The sequence below is a fragment of the Nomascus leucogenys genome, chromosome 19 (genome assembly GCF_006542625.1).
Source record: "Nomascus leucogenys isolate Asia chromosome 19, Asia_NLE_v1, whole genome shotgun sequence".
NCBI lineage: Eukaryota > Metazoa > Chordata > Mammalia > Primates > Hylobatidae > Nomascus > Nomascus leucogenys.
In genome coordinates this window covers 8493448-8516853 of record NC_044399.1, presented here as the reverse complement: position 1 = coordinate 8516853, position 23406 = coordinate 8493448, and the positions used below count along the sequence as shown (strand labels likewise).

The 23406-nt window shown below is 39.5% G+C and overlaps 1 protein-coding gene across 2 annotated transcripts in view; it reads left to right on the top strand.

Annotated features, from left to right (window-relative positions):
• The window catches only part of MBOAT2 (membrane bound O-acyltransferase domain containing 2), a 148579-nt gene that overhangs the window by 30467 nt on the left and 94706 nt on the right, over positions 1-23406 (top strand). Inside the window, exon 2 of one of the 2 annotated variants that reach the window (XM_030799848.1) lies at positions 14698-14843. The exons of the other annotated variant lie outside the window; for it this stretch is intronic. Within the exon in view, the coding sequence (XP_030655708.1) occupies positions 14698-14843 (146 nt within the window). The remainder of the gene's footprint in view (positions 1-14697; positions 14844-23406) is intronic. 2 annotated transcript variants of the gene reach the window in all.

Here is a 23406-nt window from a genome sequence, read left to right as displayed (position 1 = left end):
GATATGACTTATACTATTGCTTTGTTTTTTAACTTGAGTTGCTTTTATTTATTTATTTTTATTATACTTTAAGTTGTAGGGTACATGTGCACAACGTGCAGGTTTGTTACATATGTATACATGTGCCATGTCGGTGTGCTGCACCCATTAACTCGTCATTTACATTAGGTATATCTCCTAATGCTATCCCTCCCCCCTCCCCCCACCCCACGACAGGCCCCAGTGTGTGATGCTCCCCTTCCTGTGTCCAAGTGTTCTCATTGTTCAATTCCCACCTGTGAATGAGAACATGCGGTGTTTGGTTTTTTGTCCCTGCGATAGTTTGCTGAGAATGATGGTTTCCAGCTTCATCCATGTCCCTACAAAGGACATGAACTCATCCTTTTTTATGGCTGCATAGTATTCCATGGTGTATATATGCCACATTTTCTTAATCCAGTCTATCACTGATGGACATTTGGGTTGGTTCCAAGTCTTTGCTATTGTGAATAGTGCCGCAATAAACATACGTGTGTATGTGTCTTTATAGCAGCATGATTTATAATCCTTTGGGTATATACCCAGTAATGGGATGGCTGGGTCAAATGGTATTTCTAGTTCTAGATCCTTGAGGAATTGTCACATTGTCTTCCACAATGGTTGAACCAGTTTACAGTCCCATCAACAGTGTAAAAGTGTTCCTATTTCTCCACATCCTCTCCAGCACCTGTTGTTTCCTGACTTTTTAATGATGGCCATTCTAACTGGTGTGAGGTGGTATTTCATTGTGGTTTTGATTTGCATTTCTCTGATGGCCAGTGATGATGAGCATTTTTTCATGTGTCTACTGGCTGCATAAATGTCTTCTTTTGAGAAGTATCTGTTCATGTCCTTCGCCCACTTTTTGATGGGGTTGTTTGTTTTTTTCTTGTTAATATTTTTAAGTTCTTTGTAGATTCTGGATATTAGCCCTTTGTCAGATGAGTACATTGCAAAAATTTTCTCCCATTCTGTAGGTTGCCCGTTCACTCTGATGGTAGTTTCTTTTGCTGTGCAGAAGCTCTTTAGTTTAATTAGATCCCACTTGTCAATTTTGGCTTTTGTTGCTATGGCTTTTGGTGTTTTAGAAATGAAGTCCTTGCCCATACCTATGTCCTGAATGGTATTGCCTAGGTTTTCTTCTAGGGTTTTTGTGGTTTTAGGTCTAACATTTAAATCTTTAGTCCATCTTGAATTAATTTTTGTATAAGGTGTAAGGAAGGGATCCAGTTTCAGCTTTCTACATATGGCTAGCCAGTTTTCCCAGCACCATTTATTAAATAGGGAATCCTTCCCCATTTCTTGTTTTTGTCAGGTTTGTCAAAGTTCAGATGGTTGTAGTTGTGTGGTATTATTTCTGAGGGCTCTGTTCAGTTCCATTGGTCTATATCTCTGTTTTGGTACCAGTACCATGCTCTTTTGGTTACTGTAGCCTTGTAGTATAGTTTGAAGTCAGGTAGCATGATGCCTCCAGCTTTGTTCTTTTGGCTTAGGATTGTCTTGGCAATGTGGGCTCTTTTTTGGTTCCATATGAACTTTAAAGTAGTTTTTTCCAATTCTGTGAAGAAAGTCATTGGTAGCTTGATGGGGACGGCATTGAATCTATAAATTACCTTGGGCAGCATGGCCATTTTCACAATATTGATTCTTCCTATACATGAGCATGGAATGTTCTTCCATTTGTTTGTGTCCTCTTTTATTTTGTTGAGCAGTGCTTTGTAGTTCTCCTTGAAGACGTCCTTCACATCCCTTGTAAGTTGGATTCCTAGGTATTTTATTCTCTTTGAAGCATTTGTGAATGGGAGTTCACTCATGATTTGGCTCCCTGTTATTGGTGTATAGGAATGCTTGTGATATTTGCACATTGATTTTGTATCCTGAGACTTTGCTGAAGTTGCTTATCAGCTTAAGGGGATTTTGGGCTGAGATGATGGGGTTTTCTAAATATACAATTATGTCATCTGCAAACAGGGACAGTTTGACTTCCTCTTTTCCTAATTGAATACCCTTTATTTCCTTCTCCTGCCTGATTGTCCTGGCCAGAACTTCCAACACTATGTTGAATAGGAGTGGTGAGAGAGGGCATCCCTGTCTTGTGCCAGTTTTCAAAGGGAATGCTTCCAGTTTTTGCCCATTCAGTATGATATTGGCTGTGGGTTTGTCATAAATAGCTCTTATTGAGATACTTCCCATCAATACCTAATTTATTGAGAGTTTTTAGCATGAAGGGCTGTTGAATTCTGTCAAAGTCCATTTCTGCATCTATTGAGATAATCATTTGGTTTTTGTCTTTGGTTCTGTTTATATGCTGAATTACATTTATTGATTTGTGTATGTTGAACCAGCCTTGCATCCAGGGGATGAAGCCCACTTGATCATGGTGGATAAGCTTTTTGATGTGCTGCTGGATTCGGTTTGCCAGTATTTTATTGAAGATTTTTGCATCGATGTTCATCAGGGATATTGGTCTAAAATTCTCTTTTTTTGTTGTGTCTCTGCCAGGCTTTGGTATCAGGATGATGCTGGCCTCATAAAATGAGTTGGGGAGGATTCCCTCTTTTTCTATTGATTGGAATAGTTTCAGAAGGAATGGTACCAGCTCCTCCTTGTACCTCTGGTAGAATTTGGCTGTGAATCCGTCTGGTCCTGGACTTTTTTTGGTTGGTAGGCTATTAATTATTGCCTCAATTTCAGAGCCTGTTGTTGGTCTATTCAGGGATTCGACTTCTTCCTGGTTTAGTCTTGGGAGGGTGTATGTGTGCAGGAATTTATCCATTTCTTCTAGATTTTCTAGTTTATTTGCATAGAGGTGTTTATAGTATTCTCTGACGGTAGTTTGTATTTCTGTGGGATCTGTGGTGATATCCCCTTTATCATTTTTTATTGCATCTATTTGATTCTTCTCTCTTCTTTATTAGTGTTGCTAGTGGTCTATCAATTTTGTTGATCTTTCAAAAAACCAGCTCCTAGATTCATTGATTTTTTTTGAAGGGTTTTTTGTGTCTCTAACTCCTTCAGTTCTGCTCTGATCTTAGTTATTTCTTGCCTTCTGCTAGCTTTTGAATGTGTTTGCTCTTGCTTCTCTAGTTCTTTCATTTGTGATGTTAGGGTGTCAATTTTAGATCTTTCCTGCTTTCTCTTGTGGGCATTTAGTGCTATAAATTTCCTTCTACACACTGCTTTAAATGTGTCCCAGAGATTCTGGTATGTTGTGTCTTTGTTCTCATTGATTTCAAAGAACATTTTTATTTCTGCCTTCATTTCGTTATGTATCCAGTAGTCATTCAGGAGCAGGTTGTTCAGTTTCCATGTAGTTGAGCGGTTTTGAGTGAGTTTCTTAATCCTGAGTTCTAGTTTGATTGCACTGTGGTCTGAGAGACAGTTTGTTATAATTTCTGTTCTTTTACATTTGCTGAGGAGTGCTTTACTTCCAACTGTGTGGTCAATTTTGAAATAAGTGCGATGTGGTGCTGAGAAGAATGTATATTCTGTTGATTTGGGGTGGAGAGTTCTGTAGATGTCTATTAGGTCAGCTTGGTGCAGAGCTGAGTTCAATTCCTGGATATGCTTGTTAACTTTCTGTCTTGTTGATCTGTCTAATGTTGACAGTGGGGTGTTAGTTTCCCATTATTATTGTGTGGGAGTCTGAGTCTCTTTGTAGGTCTCTAAGGACTTGCTTTATGAATCTGGGTGCTCCTGTATGGGGTGCATATATATTTAGGATAGTTAGCTCTTCTTGTTGAAGTGATCCCTTTACCATTATGTAATGGCCTTCTTTGTCTCTTTTGATCTTTGTTGGTTTAAAGTCTGTTTTATCAGAGACTAGGATTGCAACCCCTGCATTTTTTTGTTTTCCATTTGCTTGGTAGATCGTCCTCTATACCTTTATTTTGAGCCCATGTGTGTCTCTGCACATGAGACGGGTCTCCTGAATATAGCACACTGATGGGTCTTGACTCTTTATCCAATTTGCCAGTCTATATCTTTTAATTGGAGCATTTAGCCCATTTACATTTAAGGTTAATATTGTTATGTGTGAATTTGATCCTGTCATTATGATGTTAGCTGGTTATTTTGCTCATTAGTTGATGCGGTTTCTTCCTAGCATCGATGGTCTTTATAATTTGGCATGTTTTTGCAGTGGCTGGTACCGGTTGTTCCTTTGCATGTTTAGTGCTTCCTTCAGGAGCTCTTGTAGGGCAGGCCTGGTGGTGACAAAATCTCTCAGCATTTGCTTGTCTGTAAAGGATTTTATTTCTCCCTCACTTATGAAGCTTAGTTTGGCTGGATATGAAATTCTGGGTTGAAAATTCTTTTCTTTAAGAATGTTGAATATTGGTCCCCACTCTCTTCTGGCTTGTAGAGTTTCTGCCGAGAGATCCGCTGTTAGTCTGAGGGGCTTCCCTTTGTGGGTAACCCGACCTTTCTCTCTGGCTGCCCTTAACATTTTTTCCTTCATTTCAACTTTGGTGATTCTGACCATTATATGTCTCGGAGTTGCTCGTCTCGAGGAGTGGCGTTCTCTGGATTTCATGAATTTGAATGTTGGCCTGCCTTGCTGGGTTGGGGAAGTTCTCCTGGATAATATCCTGCAGAGTGTTTTCCAACTTGGTTCCATTCTCCCCGTCACTTTCAGGTACACCAATCAGACATAGATTTGGTCTTTTCACATAGTCCCATATTTCTTGGAGGCTTTGTTTGTTTCTTTTTACTTTTTTCTCTAAACTTCTCTTCTTGCTTCATTTCATTCATTTGATTTTCAATCACTGATACCCTTTCTTCCAGTTGATTGAATCAGCTACTGAAGCTTGTGCATTCGTCATGTAGTTCTCGTGCTGTGGTTTTCAGCTATCAGGTCATTTAAGGACTTCTCTACACTGGTTGTTCTAGTTAGCCATTCGTCTAATATTTTTTCAACGCTTTTAGCTTCTTTGCAATGGGTTAGAACTTCCTCCTTTAGCTCAGAGAATTTTGATTTCTGAAGCCTTCTTCTCTCAACTCGTCAAAGTCATTCTCCGTCCAACTTTGTTCCGTTGCTGGCGAGGAGCTGTGTTCCTTTGGAGGGGGAGAGGCACTCTGATTTTTAGAATTTTCAGCTTTTCTGCTCTGTTTTTTCCCCATCTTTGTGGTTTTATCTAACTTTGGTCTTTGATGATGGTGACGTACAGATGGGGTTTTGGTGTGGATGTCCTTTCTGTTTGTTAGTTTTCCTTCTAACAGTCAGGACCCTCAGCTGCAAGTCTGTTGGAGTTTGCTGGAGGTCAGCTGTTTTCCTGGGTATCTGCTGTTTTCCTGGGTATCAGCAGTGGAGGCTGCAGAACAGCGAATTTTGCTGAACAGCAAATGTTGCTGCCTGATCGTTCCTCTGGAAGCTTCATCTCAGAGGGGTGCCCGGCCATGTGAGGTGTCAGTCTGCCCCTACTGGGGGCTGCCTCCCAGTTAGGCTTCTTGGGGGTCAGGGACCCACTTGAGGAGGCAGTCTGTCTGTTCTCAGATCTCAAACTCCGTGCTGGAAGAACCACTACTCTCTTCAGAGCTTAGATGGAAATTCAGAAATCACCCATCTTCTGCGTTGCTCACACTGGGAGCTGTAGACTGGAGCTGTTCCTATTCGGCCGTCTTGGAACTGCCTACTATTGCTTTTAAGTTTGTTGTTTGTCCTTTGACTTTGCTTATGGTGTTTTGCCATGAAGGAATTTTTTATATTTATGTGATGAAATTGTATCTTTTTTTATTGCTTCCAAAGTTTGTGTTATACTCAAAATATTTCAGCTATTACCTTTATCATATTCTGAATACCCATTATGTGTTTGGATCTATCACTGGAATTCTGGTTATATTTCACTGATCCGTCTGTTCATCTGTTCATCATTCTAGGTTCTAAAAAATGTGTTCTAGTCTCTGAAAGGAAGGTCATAAATTTTCTGGCTATCTCATATGTTTATATTTCTATATTAGTTTTAAAATCAAGTTTTCTTTTTTTAAAATCCTATTGACATTTTTATTGTATGGACTTAAATTTAATGATTAACATAGGGAGAAAGTAACATCTTTATGATTCTGAGTCTTCCCATCCAAGAATGTTTTGCATTTCCATTTATTCGAGTGAAGCTCTTTGAGCAGGATATCTGCTTTGGACAGTTATGTGAACCTCTGTTTCATTAGAGCCATTACATATTTTTTGTGTCTATTTATTACAGTACATAGTGTTATTATTAATAATATAAGGTTTAACAAAAAACTAAAAGTCAGTATCTGTGTAACCACCCTGGGCAAAAAGTAGAAATATTACCAGCCCACAAAAGTCCCTTGTTGTCTGTCACTATTATAACCCGTTCTCTCCGTTCATAGGTAAACACTTCAGTGACTTCAGTGATAGTCATTTTCATATCAATTATGTAGGCATTCCCAGACAATATGGTTTATTGCTTGCTTTTTGAAACTTTTTGTGAAGTGCATTTATATGTTGTATATATTCCTCTGAATTGACTTGAGATGTATGGTTTCTTCTAGAAATTATAGTTTCTTCATCTTAATTGTTCTGTGTAATTTCCCATTGTACAGATAAACCAGAATATATTTAGCCATTTTGCTGTTAAAGGTTTTATTTTTCCTTGGCATTTGGCTATTATGAACAACATTGTATTGAACATTCTTGTACATGCCTCTCCTAGTCCCCATGTTAGACACATGGGTATTGGAGTGCTCTGTCATGGATAGGACTATTTTCAATCCTGTAAGAAAATACTGAATTTTTTTCTAAAGCACTTGTTGACCTCGTATGAGAAATCCTATTGCTCTACATTGTAGTCCACATTTGGTATTGTGAGAGTAAACTTTTGGCAATCTGGTGGGTGTATAATGATGTCTTATTTGGCTTTGTTTTATCTCATAAAGATGTAAAAAATGGTTCTTTCCTTTGCCTTTGGGCCCTATCATCTCTACTTAATTTTGAAGTTGGTTTGTGGCTGCGAGGTTGGTTGATGAGGACACTTGTTTTTCAAACATAGCTGCACATAAGTTTTGCCTGGGAAATTAAAAAAAAAAAAAAAGAATTCAAGGTCGCATTTCAGACTGGGGAATAAAAAGTTACGGAGCTAGAATCCAATAATCTGTTTCTAACTAGCTGTCAGATGATTATTACACAGCTAAACTTCCACAGATAAGATTCCAGCACAGGGCCCTTGAAACTGAAGGTTGTTCTGTCTGTCTATACTATGTCTTCTTAGTCTGGTGAGTATTTGGCATTTAAAACACACCTCAATTTGGAATAGCCACATATAAGTGCCCATAGCCACATGGGGCCAGTGACTATTGTATTGAACAATGCAGATCTGTTCAGAAAATTGCTCAGCAATAAGTGTATGGTTTGATACGCATTTTGAACTTTGATATACACTTTGATCTTTCGCGTCAGGTTGTATACTTCATGCCTCCTCACTGCCCTTTCCATCAATGCAGGGTCTCACAAAGACTGGCTGTTCACCTTGGGAGGGACTGGTTAAGAATATGTTATTGAAAATCCATTTATATTATTTTTAAAAATTAGAACATATTTTGTATTCCATCAGTAGAGATGTGGATGTAACAATTGATTTTCTGGGGCTGTTTTTATTGATTTGTTGTTAAAGATTGTAATCACTTTGCGCTCTCTTGAAATTTAAGGTTTTTTTTACTCCAAAATTATTATAGGTTAATTTTTGGCTTAGTGTAGAATGCTTAATTCTGACGTGGAGGTAATTAACAAGCTTTTGTTGGGCACGTGTGGCAGTTGATGGGCATGTGGCTAGTGGCTATCATATTGAGCAGTGCAGATCTTTTCAGAAGATTGCTCAATTACATATAAGTGTATGGTTTGATATGCATTTTAAATACCCCAGAAACTCCTTTCTTGTGTTCTAGTAAGAGGGCGGAAATTTAAAGCGTGTAAAGCTGGAGAAAATATACAATCTGTTTTGGAGACAGAATGTAAATTTGTGAATAACATTTTTATATTTTTTAACCACACATTAATTAAAGTGTAAGCACCCTTAGTAAAAATTAAAAAATGATAAGATCAGGTTCAACTTTGGAACTAAAAGAAAAGAAGTGTAAGATGGAGATCGCAGAGGTTGAGGTCCCACATCTGCCATACTTGCTGTTTCCTTTTAAAGTAGAGATAACGCTGATCTCACATGAGCATTGAGGATATCTTAGGTTTCGTGAAATATAATAAAATTTATTACATAGAAATGGAAAATGTTAGCACTGGGAGCACTAGAGTATTTGGTTTAAGTAGGAAATAGGTATAGATAAATGTTTTAATGCTGTAAGTGGAAAATTCAGAATTGCTGGTTTCTCTTACTCAATGATATAATTACACTTGAACTATCTTCTGTTTTTTTAAAAAAACTAAACCAAGAAGTACATTGATGCGTGTCCATGTAATACAGTTGTATGTATACTGCAAAAATAAAAAGCTAAAGAGCTCACAGACCATAAAGGAAATCACTATTGGAAAAGACACCATAAACAAAGATACAAGACTAAGCCATAGACTGAGAGAGATGCTATTGCAAAAGATCAGTTTCAGATATATAAAGAATTCTTTTTAAAGAAATCAATTAGAAAAAGACAAGCTGATAGAATAATGGGCAAAGGATATAAAGGGAAAACTAAATGTCCAATTAACATAAGAAAAATATTCATCTGGGCTAGTAATCAGGGGAAATACACATTTAAAAAATAGAGAAATAATGTTTTACATTTATTAGCTTGGCAAAAATTAGTAGTCTGACAGTACCAAGTGTTGTCAAGAATATGGAGCAGTGGAACTCACATTGCTGATAAATAATTAGGAGAGCAATTTAGCAATACATAGTCAAGTGGATGTTGCTTGACTTGGAGGTTCTACTCTGGGTATTAACGCAATGAAATATAATACACAAGGTGAGTAAATAAGGTGGAGCCATGTGTATCAACATAGATAAATGTCAGCAATGTAATCTTAAGTGAAAAAAATTGCAGAAGCTTACATTCAGTTTTACACTGTTTTTAGTTTAAAATATTCAAAGCAATACAATATTTAAAATACACAAGTAGCAAAAGTATAAAAATATGCACGAGAATACTGCAGCAAACATAAGGCTGGTATTTACTCTTTGTGGGAGGGGTGGAAGGAATAGGGCCAGAGGAGGGGTTTGCACAGGAGGCTTCATTGTATGTGTAGTATTAGAAATACTGGAATATTTCAAGTCCCTGTCATTTTCCATTACCTCCTTCCTAGAGGTGACAGCATCTAATGGTTTAGTGTCTAGTGTTTCTGGGCCTGTGCATATGGAAGAAGAATAGCATGGGCTCTGGAGTAAGGGTGCCTGGTTGTGCAAGGTGGCTGTGATTATGACATGAACCCCTCCTTGTAAAGCGCAGTGCGCTGCACTGCCTGGCACACATCTGGTATCTGCTGAGCACCTACAGTTGGTGAAGTATAGTATATATAAATGGGCTATATGGACACTCTATTAATGTCTAGCACGTAGTAAAGCATAGTAGGCTCATCATAAGTACAGAATAAATGCTTATTTAATAAATGAATGTATATACATAGTTTGGATTTTTCTTCTACAACTCATACCTTTCACTTACTAGTATTTCTCGGTAATCTTCCGTATCAAAATATACAGATTTATATAATTATTTTCACCACATTTTTAAAAATCTAATTTTTAAAATTAGATTAAAATTTTAAAAATTCTAATTGGGCGTGGTGGCTCATGCCTGTAATCCCAGTACTTTGGGAGGCTGAGGCAGGTGGATCACCTGAGGTCAGAAGTTCAAGACCAGCCTGACCAACATGGAGAAACCCCGTCTCTACTAAAAATACAAAAATTAGCCAGGTGTGGTAGTGCATGCTTGTAACTGCTTGGGAAGCTGAGACAGGAGAATCACTTGAACCCGGGAGGCGGAGGTTACAGTGAGCTGAGATCGTGCCACTGCACTCTAGCCTGGGCAACAAGAGCAAAACTCTGTCTCAAAAAAAAAAAAAAATTAGTTTCTTTTTGTGACTTGTATGTTAGTTTCTTCCCTTCACCTGTCCCCCCCTCCCCCTGCTTTTTTTTTGAGAAAGGCTCTCACTCTGTTGCCTAAGCTGGAATGCAGTGGTGTGATCACAGCTCACTGCAACCTTGACCTCCAAGACTCAAGCAATCCTTCCACCTCACCTCCCCAGTGGCTGGGACTACTGGTGCACACCACCATGCCCAGCTAATTTTTGTATTTTTTTGTAGAGATGGGGTTTCACCATGTTGTCCAGGCTCGAACTCCTGGATTCAAATGATCCTCCTGCCTTGGCCTCCCAAAGTGTTGGGATTGTAGGTAGGAGCCACCTCGCTCGGCCCTGAGTTTTGAACTGACGTTTATCTTTCTCCTACTTGGTTTTAGGAGTTCTTTCTACCTTTTGAATACTAACTCTTTGTTATATATCCCATGTGTGTATATAGGTTCTTTTTCCTTCCACATTGTTACTTAGGATGTTTTTAGTATTTTTTTGTTGTTTTGTAGAAGTTTTTAATTTTTATGTAGTAAACCCATTCAATATATAAAATTTATATGAAATTATTGTTATATCACATAAGATTATAATCTCTTACATTCTTGTCTAGGATATATATATAGTTTCATAGCTAGGTTTGCTGCAGTCATAAACTATCCCCAAATCTCACAGGCTCAAAACACCAAAGGTCCCTCTTGCTACTTGTCCACTCAAGGACTGGCAGGGTAATTTGCTCCTCATCATTTCTGGAACACTGCAGCTAGAACAACTCTGAAGATTCTTGTTCTGGCAGTTAAGTGTTCTGGCCGAGAAGCAACACACATCACTTCTGCTAACAATTCACTAACCAAAACTCGTCCCCACAAGGTAGTAGGAAATACATCCTCTGTCTACCCAGAAGCAGAGGAGAACCAGATATAGGTGACTGGTACTAAAGACCATCACAGTTGTGTATGGACCATTATTCTGTTTGGGGTTTGTTTTTAAATGTGGTAGGCAGTATAATGTAGTGGTCAGGAATTCAAGTTCTAGATCTAGACTACCTGATTTGTAACGAGTTACACTAGTTAAACTGTTTTTAGTCTTGGTAAATGGAGATAATAGTAGAGTTCACCTCATAGGGTTATTGTGAAGATTAAATAGATTATAAATGTAAGGTGCTTAGAATGTTGTGTCAGCTTGGGTCCTCTGAGGAGCAGGTGCCAAGGAGCAATTAGATGAGCAAGTGATAAGCTGGGGAAGTTGTCTGTGAGACAGTGCTCTGGGGAGCTGGCAGAAAAAGGGAGAGCTGCGGACTACAGGACAGTCCCCTCTGGAGGAGAGGGGGAAGGAAGGAAGGCTGGGCAGGGGGGAGGCACAGGCTGTAGGGAGTATGGCCTTGGCATGAATCTGGGCAGGGAGCCTGGCTGTGGAGAAGTGAAGTTCTAAGGAGCTCCCAGCATGGCCTTGGCATGAGCCTGGTGTTAGGTATCAAGTGTGCTGCAGATGATGCTGTTGGTCAGTTATGCCCCCTGCAGGTGGAGATCTGAGGGGTGTGTACTCATACCTGCCACATAAGCACACGATTAATATGAACAACGTGGCTTATGAAACGGGAGTGTAACTTCGTTTTTTCCAAAAGGAAAACCAGTTACCCCAGTTACATTAATTGGATAATCTAGGTTTTTTTTCCCTACTGATGGGAAATATGTAGTTTTTTTTTTTTCCTACTGATGGGAAATGGAAATGCTGCTTTTCTGTAGATGTGAAATGCTCTACTTGTGTAACAGTCCCCTGTGGATGGCCCTGTGCATGTGTGCCTTGACAGCGTGTAGTGGATCTTCGTGTGTGCCTAAGCCTGTTGTGCTTTTGTGCACTTTATCTGGGGTAAAGTTGTAAATGTTGAATTTCTTGGTAAAGGATATTATGTTTTAAGTTTTGGTGGCCATTGTCCAATTTTCGTTAAAGAGCTGCCCCAAGTTACAGTCAGATTAACAGTGTAGAGCACCAGCTTCCTCATGTCCCCAGCAGCACTGAGAGGTGGAAGATAGTGCCTCACTGATGGTTTATTTCACACTTTGTTACCTATGGTACCGAGAGAATATTTTTCAGATTTTATTGGACATTGATATTTGTAAATTGTTCATTCCTTTTGCCCAGTTTTCTATTGAGTGGTTCATAGTTTCTCATGGATATCCAAGAGTTCTGGATATGTAGAGGTGGAGGGTCAATCTCATCACTTTCTTGTTTTAAAAATCTTCCATGGTTTTGTCATCACTACGGGCTCAAACGCCGTGGTGTGGCATACAAAGCCCTCACTTCTGAACCACCCCGCTTCCAGCCTCATCTCCCATGATCCCTGGCCACGTGGTGCATTTGCGCTTTCATGTCCAAGTGCTTCCTTCCTTAAAATGCCCTTTCCCTTACTGTCCAACACAGTGCTTCTCACACCTTGAGGATCATAAGAACCTGTGTTTTCATTTTATTTTTTATATATATTTTTGGGCCTATCCCCCCAAAGATTTTGATTCAGTGTCCAGAGTGAGGCCTGATCTCATTTTCTTTATCTGAACAATGACAATGTTGAAAAGAGATGATTTCAAAAATTCTGTAAAATCCTGTATATGTGTTATCCTCCACATATTCTTCCTTGGAAAGAATCATACTTTGTCTTGTAATGTATGAATAGACTGATATGGAATGGGGGATGGGAAGCTGCCCCCACTCCGATGGTTGTGGAGATCAGCGGGATTGGGAAGCGCTGTCTGCCCAGCTCGCCCCTCACATCCTTTGTGGCACGCACCCCTTCAGGCTTGCTCTTTTGTGGTGTCTTGAAGGATGTTCTATATAACCATTAAAAAGACTCTGATGTTGGGTTGACGTTCCTTCTGTATGTGTTTATGTTTTCCATTAGGTTCTAAAGTCATCCTGAGCTAGGACTGGGACTCATGCATTTTTAGATTTCCCATGTTTGCCCATAGTAGATGCTCAGTAAATTTTTGTTATAATAATTAAATTAGGAGCTATCTGAAAAAGAAAGAAATAAGACATATTTGAAACAAAGTTTTAAACTGTAAGAAGCCATGTAGATGTGAGTAGTTAATATGAAGAACACTAATTTTTCCATTCTATTCACTTTTTGCTTAATTTAAAAAAATGCTGTTAGAACCCTTTAGAAGGCAGGAAGTATTAGAACCTTTTGGAAAGACATTTTGCTTTTATTGAGTCTGTTTTAAAGAACAATTGTTTCTTAGACGATGTACAACAACGTTCTACTGTTTTTCTCCTTGAAATGCAAGAAAGAGAACATACTTGTCTGTGTCTTTAGGCAGAGATATTTCTGTGGGTCTATGGAAATAGCTACATGTAGATAGTGTGATTTGTTCACAGTTTAGGTGCCTGAAACACTGATTGTTTTGTTATGTATTTTTTAGCAAGTTCCTAATGTCAATGGATTTTTTCCTTTATTTATAGACTTTAAGACCTATTATTCGTAAGATTCTATGAGAATTGTTTCATAAGAGAGAAATGGAGATTTTGGCCAGGTGTGATGGTTCATACCTATTATCCCAGCACTTTGGAAGGCAGAGGCAGGCAGATTGTTTGAGCCCCGGAGTTCAAGACCAGCTTGAGCAACATAGTGACACTTTGTCTTTACAAAAAAATGCACAAATTAGCTCAGCATGGTGGTGTGTGCCTGTAGTCCCAGCTACTTGGAAGGCTGAGGTGGGAGAATTGCCCAAGCCCGGGAGGTAGAGGTTGCAGTGAGCTGTGATTTCACCACTGCAGTCCAGCCTGGGCCACTGGGCAAGACCCTGTCTTAAAAAAAAAAAAAAAAAGGAAATGGAGATTTTTCTCCAGTCTGTCTTTACATACCATGAGAGATTCTTATTTTCAGTCTTTTTATTTGGAGGGAGAAGAGCAGCAGCAGTCTTACCGGGGTGTATTTCACTTCTATAAGTCAAGAACAGTTTAGTTCCTAGTGAACTATGAGGAAATTTAAAAATTGACGTTGGTGGACTTGAGCTTTTCGAAGGCTGCTTTGTCCCTTATCTAATTCATTCCTTCCCCTTGGGAGCCAATCCTTGAGATGCCTCAGAGCTCAGCTGCAGGTTCCCACTGTTCACAGTGGTGATGCTTAGGCCGCAGTAGACTCCCCTTTACTCCTATTGCCGTAGACTGTTCTGCATCCCACCAGATCCTCCAGCCCCTGGTGCCCTTATAGTCTCAGGGAGCTTGGGGACTTTGACCCCTCCCAGAGCTTTTGCGAAGAAATTTAGTGCTCCTCTTTTTCACCAGTTACAGGGTTCCCTCAGTCATTAAAACAAGTTTCTCTTCCCTTTAACCCATAGGTGCCCTGGGCTTTTTGTTTCTGTGTCTGCAAACCAGTGTCAACCAGATTTTTCCAGGTGTCCTTCTACACCTCTCCTCATGTGGCCACACCTGTCCCCTGCCAGGTCTAGCAGAGACAGTAGTGGTGGGCATCGGCCCATCACTTGGAACTTGAGACTCATCTGTGGGATTTCCCTTAATTTTTGTTTTTGTTTTGTAAACTTGGAAGGTCAATTTTTGTGTAACCTTGGTGTTTTTGTCCTGAGAATTTCAATGTAACATGATATGAAAAATTCAGGTCTGTGTTGCTAATACAAAATTTTAATTTTTCTTTACAGGTCAACTTTGTAGTGTGCCAACTCTTTGCCTTGCTAGCAGCCATTTGGTTTCGAACTTATCTACATTCAAGCAAAACTAGCTCTTTTATAAGACATGTAGTTGCTACCCTTTTGGGCCTTTATCTTGCACTTTTTTGCTTTGGATGGTAAGTAATTATTTTGATCCTTTTAAAATGAAGACTATTTGGATATATTTGAGAATTGAGTGTGTGGAAAGATACATTATGTAGGGTTTTGGTCTTATATTTACTTAAAAAGTTTTTTATCCAGGCCAACTTTTAAATTTTTACTTTTAAAACAAAAAATAATGAATGGGAAATGGGCTCTCTCTCTCTTTAGTCTTAGAGGAAAATTTACTATTTATAATTTGTGAAAAGACAGGTGAAAAGGATCTAAAGGCATTTTATTCTGTCATGAGTAGTTCTTTACACCTATTTTGCAAATCTTTTATACTGACAGAAAAGCCATTTGAATGTGTTTTTGTTTGTTTGCCTGTTTTTTCTCTGGGCAAGTAGCTTTTAAGATCCTGATAAAGACTATTGATAGAACTTTATTGCCATTTTTTAGATTCTGCCATTAGCAAAAAGAAGCTTTTTGTTTGTTCATTTGTCTGTTCTTCATGGGAAGAATTATTTATGATGGAAAGCTTTTATTTCTGACTTTTCAGATGGTTGTTGGTGTTTTCTTTCATTAGGTCTCTTTCTCAATCCTCAGGGCTACTCTGAGAGCCTTAAATACAGAAATAGTGTACTTCCTGTTTGTTACAGGAAGTAACAAACAAATGTTAGCTGTGCATGCTGAAGAAATCAGAAGGGCACATTGTCTTGGCAAAACAGCAGAAACTCTCAGCGGCAGCCTCTTTGTGGTCTCTTCTGAGCTTGCTTTCTTACGTGAGCACTTGTGCTGCATGCTCATCTGCTGTAGTGTTCACCATTCACAGTGAAGGACTTCTAGGCTTGCTCTCCTGCAGATTGTTGTTTGATATCAGAATTCCCTGAGAGAATGAAAATGCACTCACTCGGTCTGTGTCTTAGTAGTTTCTGTTGTGGGGTGTAGAATCTGTGGGATTTTGATGACGCTTCTGTGTTTGTTCTAGGATGTTATTTTTGATGGTTATGAGGATTGGAATACACTGATATTTCTTAATCTACTTTTTGCCTCTGGCAGTTGCAAGTGTTTCCTAGAAACTCATGAAAAATTAATTAGGGATAATTTATTCAGTCTGTACCATATTACCTGCGATAGGCACTGCCCTGGTAGATAGTGTTTAGTATTGAGATTTAAATATGACCTCTTAAATAAGACCCAAGTCTGGTCTTTTTTGCTTCATTGACATCACATTTATATCATCACAGTTTTTTAAGGTTTCTCAGGTGACACTATTTAAGTTTTTCATAAATCATGCCATGGAATAGTGTATATTTTTCAAACTTTTGATTATGGAGCTTTTCAAACACAAAGGTACAAAGAACAATATTGTGAGCCCTGATATGCCCATCACTCAGCTTCAACAATTATTAAAATTCCACCATTCTTGTTTTATCCTTTCTCCAACTTATTTTTGTAGAATATTTTAAAGCATATCCCAGTCTATACGTTTCATCCACAGATAACTTTGATATTCAGTATATATTTGTGTTGCATATTTCCATAATGCGTTGGGAAAGGCTTGTAGTTCATATTGGCCAACTCCAAGGGACACCATTCACTCTGTGGTCTATGGAGACAGAGTAGAAGATAAAAATATAAACAGTATCTCCTACAGTTGTGTAACATGGAGGTACTGCCAAAGATGAGGAGGCATCTCTTTACTTAGAAATCTTTTACTGAGGAAGTGTTCTGTTGCTGTGCAGCCTTCTTGGATGCCTTATAACACAATGTCACAAGTAACCCGACATTGTTAATGTCAGGTAGTCTGAAGTACTTCAAATTATATGTGATAACCAGGATTTCTTATTTTTTCAATTTTTTAAGACACGGTCTCACTTTGTTGCCCATGCTGGAGTGCAGTGACGTGATCACGGCTCACTGCAGTCTCAACCTCCTGGGCTCAGGTGATGGATCCTCCCACCTCAGCCTCCTGGGCAGCTGGGATTACAGGTGCGTGCCACCACACCTGGTTAATTTTTTGTAGAGGTGGAGTTTCACCATGTTGTCCAAACTGGTGTTGAACTCCCAGACTCAAGCAGTCTGCCCACCTCGACTTCCCAAAGTGTTGGGATTACAGGTGTGAGCTACTGTGCCCAGCCAGGATTTTTATTTTTATTTTTCAAATGAGTTCTCTATTTTTCTTCTTAAAGGAGAAAGCTTTCTGTATTCTTTCTTTGGAAAGAGGGATTGTTTATGCTTCTGTACCATGTGTAAGGTAACTCTTTGCTAATTGGAATTAACTAATAGGGATATATTCTTTGATTTGCATTTCAGTACTTTCTTTTGTAGGCTCAAAGACAATCGTATCTGCTATTGATTTTGACAACTTCCCTTTTGGAAAACATGTTAGTTCTCTGTAAATATACAGGCATGCCTCAGAGATGTTGCAGATTTGATTCCAGACCCCCACACAATACAGTGAATATCGTAATAAATCAAGTCACACAAACTTTTTTGGTTTCCCGGTGCATTTAAAAGTTATATTTACCCTATATTCTAGTCTATTAAGTATACAGTATAATTTTGTCTAAAAAAACAATATACATACCTTAATTGAAAAATTTTTTATTGGTAAAAAAAATACTAAGGATCATCTGGACCTTCAGTGGGTTGTAATCTCTTTGTTGGTAGAGGGTCTTGCTTTGATGTTGATGGCTGCTCACTTATCAGAGTGTTGTCTGCTGAAGGTTTGGGTTGCTGTGGCAAATTCTAAAAATAAGGCAACAATGAAGTTTACCATAGTGATTGACTCTTCTTTTCACAAAAGATTTCTCTGCAGCGTGTGATGCTGTTTGATAGCCTTTTACCCACAGTAGAACTTTCAAAATCGGAGTCAAACCCTGCTGTTGCTTTGTCAACTAAGCTTATGTAATATTCTAAATTCTGAATTAAAAGTACCATCCAAGATGGCTGATTAGAGACTTTCAGTGTGCTTCAGCCACTTGGAAATAGCACGATAGTACATAAAGATCAACTCTCTGAGCTTTAATTCAAGAAGGAAAACAGGAATTCACCAGAATTGTGAAGGACACCCCAGATCCTGAAGAGAATGCTGGCAGACAGCCCCCGTGATAGCATCCAGTTGATAAAAGTGAGTGAAGCCCCAGTACGTGAGAGAGGCAGGGAGCCCTTCTCTATGACTCACCTTTCCACTGGGGATCTGAGCAACCCAGTCTGAGGGAGAGCACTTTGTTTCTCCCAAGCCCTGGAGCCAACTTAGGGAGTGGGTTGGAGATGCTGTGAGGGACAGACATTGTGAAAAGCTGCAGACATTCTCCCAGACCTGGGATGGAGAACAGGACACCATTTTTAATCCAGGCACGTATGAAGCCAGCCATTCTTTGGTGACTCAGCAGCATGACCGTGCAGGCATTTCAGTCTTGGGCCAGAGATTAGAGCACCTGCTCTGGAGTGGGGTAGGGGCCTCCACAGCCAGAATTGTGGAAAGCACCTCAGCTGTAGGGCTAGAATTGTGCTTTCCTCCATTGCAAGCCTGGGGTAGGAGGAGAGCTGCTAAGTTGCAGTTTCTACTATGCAGCAAGACTTGCAGCCAAGGCCAGCTTGGCAACCTAGAACTGATCCACGTGTGCCATTGTTGGGTGCCCCACTCTGCTCTACTGATACTGTGGTATGATAGGGCCCTCTCTGCTCCACCCCCAGGCAGAAATCCAGACATTTGGAGCACCTGTTTGCCTGGACCAGCAGACTGAGCCACCCCACCTCTCCTGGACGTAGATCATGGTATGGTGAGGCTCTCTCTGCTCCATACCCAGGCAAATCTACAGGCATTCAGAGCATCTGCTTGTCTGGTTCAGCAGCCTGAGCCACCCAGTCTTCCTGGACGTAGATCGTGGTTCAAGGGGACCCTCTCTGTTCCATGCCCAGACAGATTTCCAAGCATCTGGAATGGCACCTCTTCTAGATTAGAAGTTTAAGCCATCTCCCTTTCCTGTGTAGAGAACATGGAGCCCAGATGGTTTCCCAGCTGCATGCCTAGGCACAATCCTGCATTCTTGGTGGCTGTCCTCTGGATTCTCCCTTGGCACTAGTGTCTGTGCCTGCCACTGGGGGATCTGTAGGCCAACCTGCTCTGTTTGGCCCTGCTCTTTGTGGCCCCTGCCTCCCTAGGGCTGAGTAGGGAGCTCAGACCACTATATACTCCACAAACCAGCTTATTGCCTGAGGCAATAGAGAGCTTCTGCCAGTAAACAAGGATCAAGTATATACTCAGCTATGTTGGCTGCAGCCGGCTTTCACCTGTAAGCACCGTCTATGGGCTTGTAGGTTGAACTCCACAGCCCAATATAAAACCTGCCAAAAGAAGTGTATAGGGCTATAGAAGCAAAGCCAAAAAGCCCTGCCTAGCATTCTTTACAGTCATACTCATTAAGGAGGGAGAAAAAGGAAAGAAAAAATAACATTATAGGGAAAGAAAGAAAAAGAAAAAAATCTTACCTGCATGAAAATAATTACAAAAATTAGAAGTGCCAGCATCTCTACATGAGAATGAACCAGTGCAAGAATTTTGGCATCATGTAGTGACACCGCCAAATGATTGCACTAGATCTCCAGCAATGGACCCTAACCAAAATGGAAACTCAGAAATGACAGATAAAGAATCAAATCATGGATTGCAAGGAAGCTCAGTGAGATCCAAGACAAAGTTGAAAATGAACACAAAGAAACTTCTAAGGTAATCCAGGAAATGAAGGAAGAGATAAACATCTGTAAAAGAAATCAGTTAGAGCTTTTGGAATTGAAAAACTCACTCAAGGAATTTCAAAATACAGTTGAAATCTTTATCAATAGACTGGACCAAGCAGACAAAAGAATTTCAGAGCTTGAAGACCAGTCTTTGGAACTAACCCAATCAGACAAAAATAAAAAAGAATTTTAATAAATGAACAAAATCTTCAAGAAAAATGGGATTATGTAAAGCAACCAAACGTACAAATTATTAGCATTCCTGAGAGAAAAGGAGAAAAAGCAAACAACCTGGAAAAGGTATTTGAGCAAATAATTCAGGAAAACTTCCCTAATCTTGCTGGAAGTAGCCATCCATATATAAGAAATCCAGAAAACATCTGCAAGATAGTATACAAAATGAATATCACCAAGGCATATAGTCACCAGACTGTCCAAGGTCAGTGCTAAAGAAAAAATCTTAAAGGCAGCTTGAGAAAAAGGGCAAATCATATACAGAGGGAACCCCATCAGGCTAACCTTACAAGCCAGGACAGATTGGAGAGCTATTTTCAGCATTCTTAAAGAAATTTCAACCAAGAATTTCATAACCCACCAAACTAATCTTAAGTGAAGGAGAACTAGACTCTTTTCTAGACAAGCAAGCACTAAGGGAATTTGTTACCATCAGACCAGCCTTAGATCCTTAAGGGAGTTCTAACACAGAAACAAAAGAACAATACCTGCTACCACAAAAACAACATAAATATATAGCCCATAGACCCTGTAAAGCAGCCACACAGTAGAAACTAGAAAGCAACCAGCTAACAATGTCATGATAAAATGAAAACCTCACATATCAATATTAACTTTGAATATAAATGACCTACATGCTCCACTTAAAAGACAGAGTGGCAAGTGGAATAAAAACAAAAGACCCATTCTTCTGCAGTCTTCAAGAGACCCATCTCACACATAATGACATCCATAGGCTCAAAGTAAAGGGTTGGAGAAAGATCTACCATGCAAATGGAAAAAATAAAAAAGCAGAGGTTGCTTGCTATTCTTATATATGATAAAACAGACTTTAAACTGGCAACAGTAAAAAAGCATTACATAATGAATCCTACATGCATAAAATCACAAAATTGCATACAATTCTACCTGGATAAAATTACATAAAATCCTACCTTTCAAGGGTTCAACTCAAGAAGAAGACTTAACTATCCTAAGTATGTACATGTGCAACATTGGAGCACTTAGATTGATAAGACAGATACTTCTAGACCTATGAAAAGACTTAGCCACACAATAATAGTGGGGAACTTTAACTCCCACTGACAGCATTAGACAGATCAATGAGGCAGAAAACTAATAAATTAATTCTGGACTTATAGTCATCACTTGACTAGGTGGACCTAATAGACATCTACAGAATACTCCACCCATCAGCCACAGAATATACATTTTTCTCATCTGCACATGGAATGTACTTCAAGATCAACCACATGCTCAGGCATAAAGCAAGTCTCTATACATTCAGAAAAACTGAAATCATACCATCTTTATTCTTGGACCACAGTTGAATAAAGATGGAAATCAATACCAAGAAGATCTCTCAAAACCACACAATTACATGGAAATTAAACAATTTGCTCCTGAATTGCTTCTGGATAAGCAATGAAATCAAGGCAGAAGCATAAAAATTCTTTGAAATAAATGAAAACAGAGACGCAATATACCAAAATCTCTGGGATGCAGCAAAAGCGTGTTAAGAGGAAAGTATACAGTGATAAACACCCACCTCAAAAAGTTAGATCTCAAATTAATGATCTAACATCACACCTAGAGGAACTAGAAAAATGAGAACAAACCTCAAAGCTAGCAGAAGAAAAGAAATAACTAAAATCAGAGCTGAACTGAATGAAATTGAGACCCAAAAACCCAACCAAAGACTCAACAAAACCAAAAGTTTGTTCTTTAAAAGGGTAAAGAGGACCAATATATTGCTAGCTAGATTAACAAAGAGAGAAAATCCAAATAAGCACAATCAGAAATGACAAAGGTGACATTACAACTGATCCCACAGAAATACAAAAAGATCCTCAGAGACTATTACAAACATCTCTGTGCACACAAACTAGAAAATCTAGAGGAAATGGATAAATTCCTGGAAATACACAGTCTCTTAAGATTGAATCAGGAAGAAATTGAAACACCGAACAGACCAATATTGAATTCTAAAATTGAACCTGTAATGAAAAACCTACCAACCACAAAAAAAGCCCTTGACCAGAGAGATTCACAGCTGATTTCTATTAGATGTATAAAGAAGAGCTGGTGGCAGGGGACGGTGGCTCACACTTGTAATCCCAGCACTTTGGGAGGCCAAGGCGGGTGGGTGTATTACCTGAGGTCAGGAGTTTGAGACCATCCTGGCCAACATGGCAAAACCCCATCTCTACTAAAAATACAACAATTAGCCAGGCGTGGTGACACACATCTGTAATCCCAGCTACTTGGGAGGCTGAGGCAGGAGAATTACTTGAGCTCGGGAGACAGAGGTTGCAGTGAGCCGAGATCATGCCACTGCACTCCAGCCTGGCCAACAGAGTGAGACTTTCTCAAAAAAAAACAAAAAAAAAACTTGTACCAGTATTCCACTGAAAGTATTACAAAAAATTGAGGAGGGGGGACCCCTTATTAACTCATTCTGTGAAGCCAGCATCACTGTGATACCAAAACCTGGCAGACGCAACGAAGCAAGAAAACTACAGGCCAATATCCCTGACGAACATAGATGCAAAAATCCTCAACAAAATACCATAGCAAGCCAAACTCAACAGCACATCAAAAAGTTAATTCACCATGATGAAGTAGGCTTTATTTCTCAGATGCAAGGATGGTTCAACATATACAAATCAATGATTCACCACATAAATAGAATTAAAAATGAAAACTATATGATCATCTCAATAGATGTGAGAAAAGCTTTCAATAAAATCCAACATCCTGTCATGATAAAAAACTCTTAAGAAACTGGGCATCAAAGGAACATACCTCAAAATACCAACAGCCATCAATGATAAGCCCACAGCCAATATCATACTGAATGGGCAAAAACTGAAAGCATTTGGCTGGGCACAGTGGCTCATGCCTGTAATCCCAGCACTTTGGGAGGCTGAGACGGGTGGATCACGAGGTCAGGAGATCGAGACCATCCTGGCTAACACAGTGAAACCCCATCTTTACTAAAAATACAAAAAATTAGCCAGGCATGGTGGCAGGCGCCTGTGGTCCCAGCTACTTGGGAGACTGAGGCAGGATAATGGTGTGAACCTGGGAGGCAGAGCTTGCAGTGAGCCGGGATTGCGCCACTGCACTCCAGCCTGAGTGACTGAGCAAGACTCCATCTCAAAAAAACAAAACAAAACAAAACAAAAACTGGAAGCATTTCCTTGAGAACAGGAACAAGAGAAGGATGCCCACTCTCACCACTCCTGTTCAACATAGTTCTGGAAGTGCTAGCCACAGCAATTAGGCAAGAGAAAGAAATAAAAGGCATCCAAATAGGAAAAGAAGAAGTCAAACTCTTGGTCTTTGCTGATTATATGATTCTATACTTAGAAAACCCTAAGGACTCCTCCAGAAGGCTGTTAGAACTGATATATGATTGTAGCAAGATTTCAGGCTACTAGATCAATGTACAGAAATCAGCAGCATTTCTATATGCCAATAATGTTCAAGCTGAGAGCAAAATCAAGAATGTAATCTCATTTACAATAGCCACACAGACAAAAAAATACCTAGGAATACATCTAACTAGGGAGGTGAAAGATCTTTACAAGGAGAGCTTCAAAACACTGCCAAAAGAAA